The sequence below is a fragment of the Procambarus clarkii genome, chromosome 25, assembly GCF_040958095.1.
Source record: "Procambarus clarkii isolate CNS0578487 chromosome 25, FALCON_Pclarkii_2.0, whole genome shotgun sequence".
In the NCBI taxonomy this organism is placed as follows: domain Eukaryota; kingdom Metazoa; phylum Arthropoda; class Malacostraca; order Decapoda; family Cambaridae; genus Procambarus; species Procambarus clarkii.
In genome coordinates, this window is record NC_091174.1 from 12,997,640 (window position 1) to 13,006,249 (window position 8,610).

The 8,610-nt window shown below is 49.2% G+C and overlaps 1 protein-coding gene across 6 annotated transcripts in view; it reads right to left on the reverse strand.

The window, feature by feature from the left end:
• Window positions 1-8,610, reverse strand: part of LOC123756565 (adenylate cyclase type 5) — an 814,648-nt gene that overhangs the window by 29,646 nt on the left and 776,392 nt on the right. For all 6 annotated transcript variants that reach the window (XM_069331338.1, XM_069331335.1, XM_069331336.1 and 3 more), the window contains 4 exons: window positions 7,569-7,685; window positions 4,743-4,967; window positions 3,308-3,483; window positions 1,492-1,625 (listed from right to left, as the gene is read on the reverse strand). In XM_069331338.1, the coding sequence (XP_069187439.1) occupies window positions 1,492-1,625; window positions 3,308-3,483; window positions 4,743-4,967; window positions 7,569-7,685 (652 nt within the window). The remainder of the gene's footprint in view (window positions 1-1,491; window positions 1,626-3,307; window positions 3,484-4,742; window positions 4,968-7,568; window positions 7,686-8,610) is intronic.

Sequence of the window (8,610 nt, forward strand, 5' to 3'; positions counted from 1 at the left end):
ATGAGGAAGGGACATCCTCAACTGCCTCCTCCTCCTCCTTCCCTGAAGATTTGTTGTACTGCCTAGCTAATTCAACATCACGTGTATCGTTTTCATGTTTATGAATGATCTCTTGTTTTTCCTCTATGGTCATTCTCACATGTGTTTTCTTGCCTTGAACCTTACCACTGGCTTTGTTGGGACCCATGGCGAGATATATAATAACAACTTTTATGTTCAAATAGCCAAAAATAAAAAAAACTGTAAATCCTTACAAAGAATTCAGGCAGGATAGTCACTAGACAGGAGGCACCGGGAAACTAAGGCGTGACCGCCGTGCCACCACATGCTAGGTCGGCCATACGCGTATCAACAAACTCGTATCCCGAGGTAAAGTTCGTAACCCGATTCAAATTTTCCGAAGAAATCTGGCTCATAACCCGAAAAGTTTGTAAAGAGGGCTATTCGTAAACTGAGGTACCACTGTATAGTAAATTCACTTTGCATGTCAATCTTCAGTGTGTTTAGGGGTTCACTGAGAACAGTCATACTGTACGCATAGTATTTATCTTTCTTTGTTATCATCAGTGAATGTTCCATAACCTTATACATGGGCCAATACAAAAGTGGTTTCTGCTCTGGATATTACACAGAAGAAATATTTTGAGTTTCTCAGTTTTATTGATAACCTTTTGCTATCTCTGTCATTCCTGGATTTCATAAGATTCTTTTAGTTTTAGCTAAACGGCTTCAATTTTACTGAACCGCCTTACTTCTTACTGTTAGGAATGAGTGGGGCATTTTGAGTAGTTCTCCGATTTGCTTTCTAATTCTAAAGGGGTGCCGTTCTTTTCCAATTTACAACTTTCCAACATTTCTAAATATTGTGTGACTTATGTCAATCACGTATGTTAATATTAATCACCACTATTGCTTTTCTTGAACTGATTTAGGTTTGTATTTTTAAGCTGTCATTTCCAGCTTATTTTTTGAGGTTCAAGTGTAGCAATGAGAGATGAAGCATGGCAGGATGAAGAACAAAAGTCTGATGGAACAATATGGGATGGAATACTGTGAGATGGAACAAGATGGGATTAAATGTGGGATGGGGCATGATAGAATGGAATAAGGTAGAACAACATAGGATGGATAAAGGTTGGGTTGGAGCATGGGTGGGGGTGGAGTATGGAGGAGAGGAACAAGGTGGGATGGAAAGGTGGAGTGGAGCAAGGTGGGGTGAAGCAAGGTGGGGTCGAGCAAGGTGGGGTAGAGCAAGGTGGGGTGGAGTAAAGTGGGGGTGGAGCATGGTGGGGTGGAGCAAGGTGGAGTGGTGCAAGATGGGGTGGAGCATGGTGGAATGGAGCAAGGTGAAGTGGAGCAAGGTGAAGTGGAGCAAGGTAGAGTGGAGGAAGGTGGTATGGATAAGGTGGAGTAGAGCAAGGTGGCATGGAACAAGGTAGAGTGGAGGAAAGTGGGGTGGAACAAGGTGGTACAAAACAAGCAGGAGCTCACCATGAGCCTGGAGCTTCCAGAGGAAGTCAAGGCGCGAGGTGGCCTCCGTCTGGCGCGCGTGGATGACGAAGGCTATGGTGAACCCGACCAGCACCGCTACTGTCACGTACCTTGACATGAACAGCTCCCCTTTCCTGTAGGTGGTACACGGGACGAGGGTCAGTGGTGGTGGTACACGGGATGGGGTCAGTGGTGGTGGTACACGGGATGGGGTCAGTGGTGGTGGTACACGGGATGGGGTCAGTGGTGGTGGTACACGGGATGGGGTCAGTGGTGGTGGTACACGGGATGGGGTCAGTGGTGGTGGTACACGGGATGGGGTCAGTGGTGGTGGTACACGGGATGGGGTCAGTGGTGGTGGTACACGGGATGGGGTCAGTGGTGGTGGTACACGGGATGGGGTCAGTGGTGGTGGTACACGGGATGGGGTCAGTGGTGGTGGTACACGGGATGGGGTCAGTGGTGGTGGTACACGGGATGGGGTCAGTGGTGGTGGTACAAGGGACAGGGGTCACTGGTGGTGGTACAAGGGACAGGGGTCACTGGTGGTGGTACAAGGGACAGGGGTCACTGGTGGTGGTGGTATACGGGACGGGGTCAATGGTGGTGGTACACGGGACGGGGTCAGTGGTGGTGGTACACGGGACGGGGTCAGTGGTGGTGGTACACGGGACGGGGTCAGTGGTGGTGGTACATGGGACGAGGGTCAGTGGTGGTGGTACACGGGACGAGGGTCAGTGGTGGTGGTACACGGGACGAGGGTCAGTGGTGGTGGTACACGGGACGAGGGCCAGTGGTGGTGGTACACGGGACGAGGGCCAGTGGTGGTGGTACACGGGACGAGGGCCAGTGGTGGTGGTACACGGGACGAGGGCCAGTGGTGGTGGTACACGGGACGAGGGCCAGTGGTGGTGGTACACGGGACGAGGGCCAGTGGTGGTGGTACACGGGACGAGGGCCAGTGGTGGTGGTACACGGGACGAGGGCCAGTGGTGGTGGTACACGGGACGAGGGTCAGTGGTGGTGGTACACGGGACGAGGGTCAGTGGTGGTGGTACACGGGACGAGGGTCAGTGGTGGTGGTACACGGGACGGGGTCAGTGGTGCTGGTACATGGGATGAGGGCCAGTGGTGCTGGTACACGGGACGAGGGTCAGTGGTGGTGGTACACGGGACGAGGGTCAGTGGTGGTGGTACACGGGACGGGGTCAGTGGTGCTGGTACATGGGATGAGGGCCAGTGGTGCTGGTACATGGGACGAGGGCCAGTGGTGGTGGTACATGGGTAATCTAAAACAACAAAAACCATCAACTTTACAGGCTACTCATGCCCGTGCCACCTCTTGGGTGGTTTAATCTTCATCAATCAACCATCGACTTTCAAGCTTCGCTCCGGAACAGTCAATCCCGGTGTCAATCGAGCTCTCCACCCCCTGCCGCCTGGCTCTAGCTCTCCTCTGAGGCACGCACAAGCTCTAACAGCAAGTGGGAAACATCTGTGGCTAGCTGATGATAATGATCACACGATTAATTCATGGGCACTTGGAACAAAGTGCCCATGAGTTACTCATGGAACAAAGACCTGTGCATTATTGTTCAGTATTGCTCTTTCCTATTAACAGTTGCTCACCTTATTGTTACTTGGAATCATTTGTCCCTCAATAAAATCCTTTGTGAATCTGATACCTTTGACATTGATCGTCTTATGTCTGTTCTCTTACTGACATCGTGAACGATACCAGTTGGTGGTATCACTGCCACCTTCCCCACTAGTGATAGGGCATGGGTACTGCTAAGCACACTGAGATAGCACTAACCCTCGGCTCAGGAGGATGAGAGCGTCCTGGTTGTCGAAGAGTGTACCGTGGGTGATGAGCACCATGGAGATGTAGGCCACACACACAGCACTCAGCAAGAGAAGTTTGATGATGCTAAACATTAGCTGGTACACTGCACACGACACCATCACCAACAGCACACAGTATGTGAAGTACTGTACAGGAAGAACACACAAAATATGAGAAATGTCTACAGCATGCCAAACTGGAAAAAAATTGTCCAATCAGTTGTTGTGCGAGCTTTTAAATGTATCTTCAATTTCTGTATCATTATCAATTCACTATCAATTTTGTGATGAAAGTGAATTGTGAGTGGTGCATCACAAGAAGTCTCACGCAATAGTCAAGAGCTAAAAATAAAGCAGTTTTAGAAAAAAAAAATGAGGTTTGATTTTGTATGAAAAACAGCAAATACTCAGAATATCTATAATGTACTCGCAAACCAAAGTCACAATCTGCTATTGCGTTCAACTCCTCAAGATACAACTAACATATTTATGTCTAGCTTCAGGTATAACAGGTAACACAAAATTGTTAATGACGGTAACAAGACATTTATTTCATGTGGATTCTATTTCATGACAGCATCTGAATACACAAGAAAACTGACGAGTTAGCTAAAGAATCTGCCTTACATTGCTTATAAATAACCCGAGAATAACAACAACACCAAGAACTTCAACAAAGTCTTGTAAATCTGAGGTAAGGTGAGATCTACATTAGCAGTTCCATCCATCATACAAGAAGAGCCACACATGTATGGGTCATCCAATAAAACCATCAGACTCCTAGATGTCACTACTACTCGGCTGAGACAGAATTATCTCTGGGAGTTTGCATTACCTGACGACGTACACCTGACCCATTGTAAACTCTTACCAAACTTATTTGAACACCCTCTGTCACTGTGATGCAATGCGAAAAATAAATTAATTTAGAAATAACTATAACAAATGTTCAAGAAATGTTTGTTTTTTGTAAAAAAAATATCTACTACCAATCATTATAGCCAAAAACCCGATGTCTGCTAACTGTAGGTAGTGCATGCAGGTGATTGTAACCTTTCTACCCCCACTCTCATATTGACCATCACTGTGTAGTACTGTATTTGATAGACAAATTACATTCGTAGATAATTTGCTCGACAAAAACTCTTGAAGTACCGGTAGTGTTTAATAAAATTTAATGTTGATTTATTTGTTAAATTATGTACTTAAATCACCAATGCTTAACTTGCTTAGCTAAACACGTTTGTGTGTGTGTGTGGAGGGGGGGGTCTGCATACATTTCTACTACTGCTCGCAGGATGGGTATTGGGTGCATAATATATATGGAAAAACACAGCAATAAAATGACAAATATTAGCACACATTCCTTACACTACTGGTGATGGCCTGCAGACAGTGAAACTCACATCAGGAAAGTGTGTTGTTGTGCCCTCATGACACACATTGACCTCGTCTCCAAGGCTGACGTTGAACTGGTCGAGTACTGGGACGACCTTTGGTGCCTGAAGGGTGAGGATGTCTGACACCACCCACCACTCCTCTGTCATGTTGGGGTCACCAAACGTCACATTAGTGGAGTTTTCGCCAGCCTGAAGGTAGCAGTCCCGGTAGCTATCCAGGTCCAACAAGAACTGTAGAGTAGCCAGCATCTGATCACTAACAGCCCCTGGTGAGCATGCTATTCATTAATGCATGCCTGGCTATCCTGTGCCTACTCAAGTTTAAGAAACTTTCCTCAACAATTAAGAAGGCACCCACGTTCAATAGTTTATTGCGGTGTATTTATTAAGCAACTTTTTTGTAATAAATTCTGCCCCATTTTCTGCTTAAGTAGAGTACATTTTAAGTTTAAGCATACAACATTACATAAATAAAAGTTTCATAATTTTAAGACTGGCAATTTGTATGAAGATTAACATTACAGTAACATTATTTATTTGTCAACCAATTTTTGGGTCTGAATATCTGTGAATCAGTTGAATGTTAATTAAGCACACACTGGTGTTTTAATATTCTCAGTGGTAGGAATTACACAGCAGTGTACAGCAGCAATTTGACTAATACCAATAATTTGTATCAGATAATATCTAAAATGCAATGAAAGCAGAGTTCGGTTATTGATCCAAGGAACCTCACTGGTCTGAGTTATGTACTGTAATACATAGCGGCAGAAAGGACAATAATGGCTTAAACAGGCAAAATTTTAAAATGGTAATACAGTACAGTATAATGTTTTTCTTGACAAGATAAATGCATTAATGTAGCATAAACAAATGTTTATAGCATTACTGTACTCTATCATTTCCTCATGAAAAAATCCACAAGGGCCGTGGTGAGGGTTCTGTACTACAGTATACTGTATTCTTTCTGCCCAATATGAATATTCTCTATATTCTATCTGAAGGTTCTTACTATACATTACGTGATATTTTACTGATCATGGGGGTGACTGGTGGTGCCCCATGGTGGTGTACTGACCACGGGGGTACCCCCAGGGACGTTCACAAGGCATGGAAGCATACTGACCACAGGGGTGCCCCAGGGGTAGTACACAGACCATGAAAGCATACTGACCATGGGGGTACCCCAGGGGTGGTATACAGACCATGGAAGCATACTGACCATGGAGGTGCCCCAGGGGTAGTATACAGACCATGAAAGCATACTGACCATGGGGGTACCCCAGGGGTGGTATACAGACCTTGGAAGCATACTGACCATGGGGGTGCACCAGGGGGGGGGTACACAGACCATGGACGCATACTGACCATGGGGGTGCCCCAGGGGGGGTACACACACCATGGACGCATACTGACCATGGGGGTGCCCCAGAGTGGTACACACACTACGGATGCATACTGACCATGGGGGTGCCCCAGGGTGGTACACACACCACGGACTCATACTGACCATGGGGGTGCCCCAGGGGGGTACACAGACCATGGACGCATACAGACCATGGGGGTGCCCCAGGGGTGGTATACAGACCATGGGGGTGCCCTGGGGGGAATGGTATACAGACCATGGACACATACTGACCATGGGGGAGCCCCAAGGATGGTACACAGACCATGGACACATACTGACCATGGGGGAGCCCCAGGGATGGTATACAGACCATGGAGGGGTGCCCCAGGGGGGTATACAGACCATGGGGGAGTGCCCCAGGGGGATATACAGACCATGGAAGCATACTGACCATGGGGGTGCCCCAGGGGGGTACACAGACCATGGAAGCATACTGACCATGGGGGATGCCCCAGGGGTGGTACACACACCATGGAAGCATACTGACCATGGGGGATGCCCCAGGGGGGTACACAGACCATGGACACATACTGACCATGGGGGTGCCCCAGGGGGTGGTACACAGACCATGGACGCATACTGACCATGGGGGTGCCCCAGGGGTGGTACACACACCATGGACGCATACTGACCATGGGGGTGCCCAGGGGGTGGTACACAGACCATGGACGCATACTGACCATGGGGGTGCCCCAGGGGTGGTACACACACCATGGATGCATACTGACCATGGGGGTGCCCCAGGGGGTGGTACACAGACCATGGAAGCATACTGACCATGGGGATGCCCCAGGGGTGGTAGACAGACCATGGAAGCATACTGACCATGGGGGTGCCCCAGGGGGTGGTACACAGACCATGGAAGCATAATGACCATGGGGGATGCCCCAGGGGTGGTACACACACCATGGACGCATACTGACCATGGGGGTGCCCCAGGGGTGGTACACAGACCATGGACGCATACTGACCATGGGGGTGCCCCAGGGGTGGTACACACACCATGGACGCATACTGACCATGGGGGGTGCCCCAGGGGGGGTACACACACCATGGACGCATACTGACCATGGGGGTGCCCCAGGGGTGGTACACACACCATGGACGCATACTGACCATGGGGGTGCCCCAGGGGGGGTACACACACCATGGACGCATACTGGACCATGGGGGTGCCCCAGGGGGTGGTACACACACCATGGATGCATACTGACCATGGGGGTGCCCCAGGGGGGGTACACACACCATGGACGCATACTGACCATGGGGGTGCCCCAGAGGTGGTACACACACCATGGACTCATATTGACCATGGGGGTGCCCCAGGGGGGGGGTACACAGACCATGGGGGTGCCCCAGGGGGGGTACACACACACCATGGGGGTGCACCAGAGGTGGTACACACACCATGGACGCATACTGACCATGGGGGTGATGGAGCAGAGGAAGAGAGCCAGCACCAGGAGGGAGGCCAACATCTGACTGACGGTGCGGCTCCCGGCCACCACCACGCTCAGCCTCGAGAAACACTCCGGCACGCACTGTTACGGGTACACAAGGCTGCATGTTACGCTCATGGTGGTGGTGGGGGTGGTGGTGATACTGGGTGGTGGTGGTGATACTGGGTGGTGGTGGTGATACTGGGTGGTGGTGGTAGTGGTGATACTGGGTGGTGGTGGTGATTACTGGGTGGTGGTGGTAGTGGTGATACTGGGTGGTGGTGGTAGTGGTGATACTGGGTGGAGGTGGTAGTGGTGATACTGGGTGGTGGTGGTAGTGGTGATACTGGGTGGTGGTGATACTGGGTGGTGGTGATACTGGGTGGAGGTGGTAGTGGTGATACTGGGTGGAGGTGGTAGTGGTGATACTGGGTGGTGGTGATACTGGGTGGAGGTGGTAGTGAAGCTGGTGATGGCTTAATATGGGGTTACGATTATTATTAAAGACATTTTATACTTTGTTAATAATAGAGATTATGGTGTTGGTAATATATCAGTGCTGATGGCAGCTATGATGTGATGTACAATTATAATAGCAATTATAAAGTGCTTATCATATTATCGATACGATAATTCATATGATGACTTATGATTAATAATGATTCTTGTAATTATCATCAGGATAATGGCTATGCAGATATTATAAGGATAAAATAATGAGAGAGAGAGAGAGAGAGAGAGAGAGAGAGAGAGAGAGAGAGAGAGAGAGAGAGAGAGAGAGAGAGAGAGAGAGGAGAGAGAGAGAGAGAGAGAGAGAGAGGGGGGGGGGGGGAAGGCAGGCAGAAAGTGATGTGGAGAGAAGGGAAGAGCAGGAGAAAGCACCAAGCCACTACGACTATATAGCACTGGAGCAGGGATCAGGAATGGGATTTGGGATTGGACGGAGTCAAGGAATGGTGCCCAACCACTTGAAGGACGGTCGGGGATTGAGCGCCGACTTGCATGAAGCGAGCCCCCTCCCCCCCTG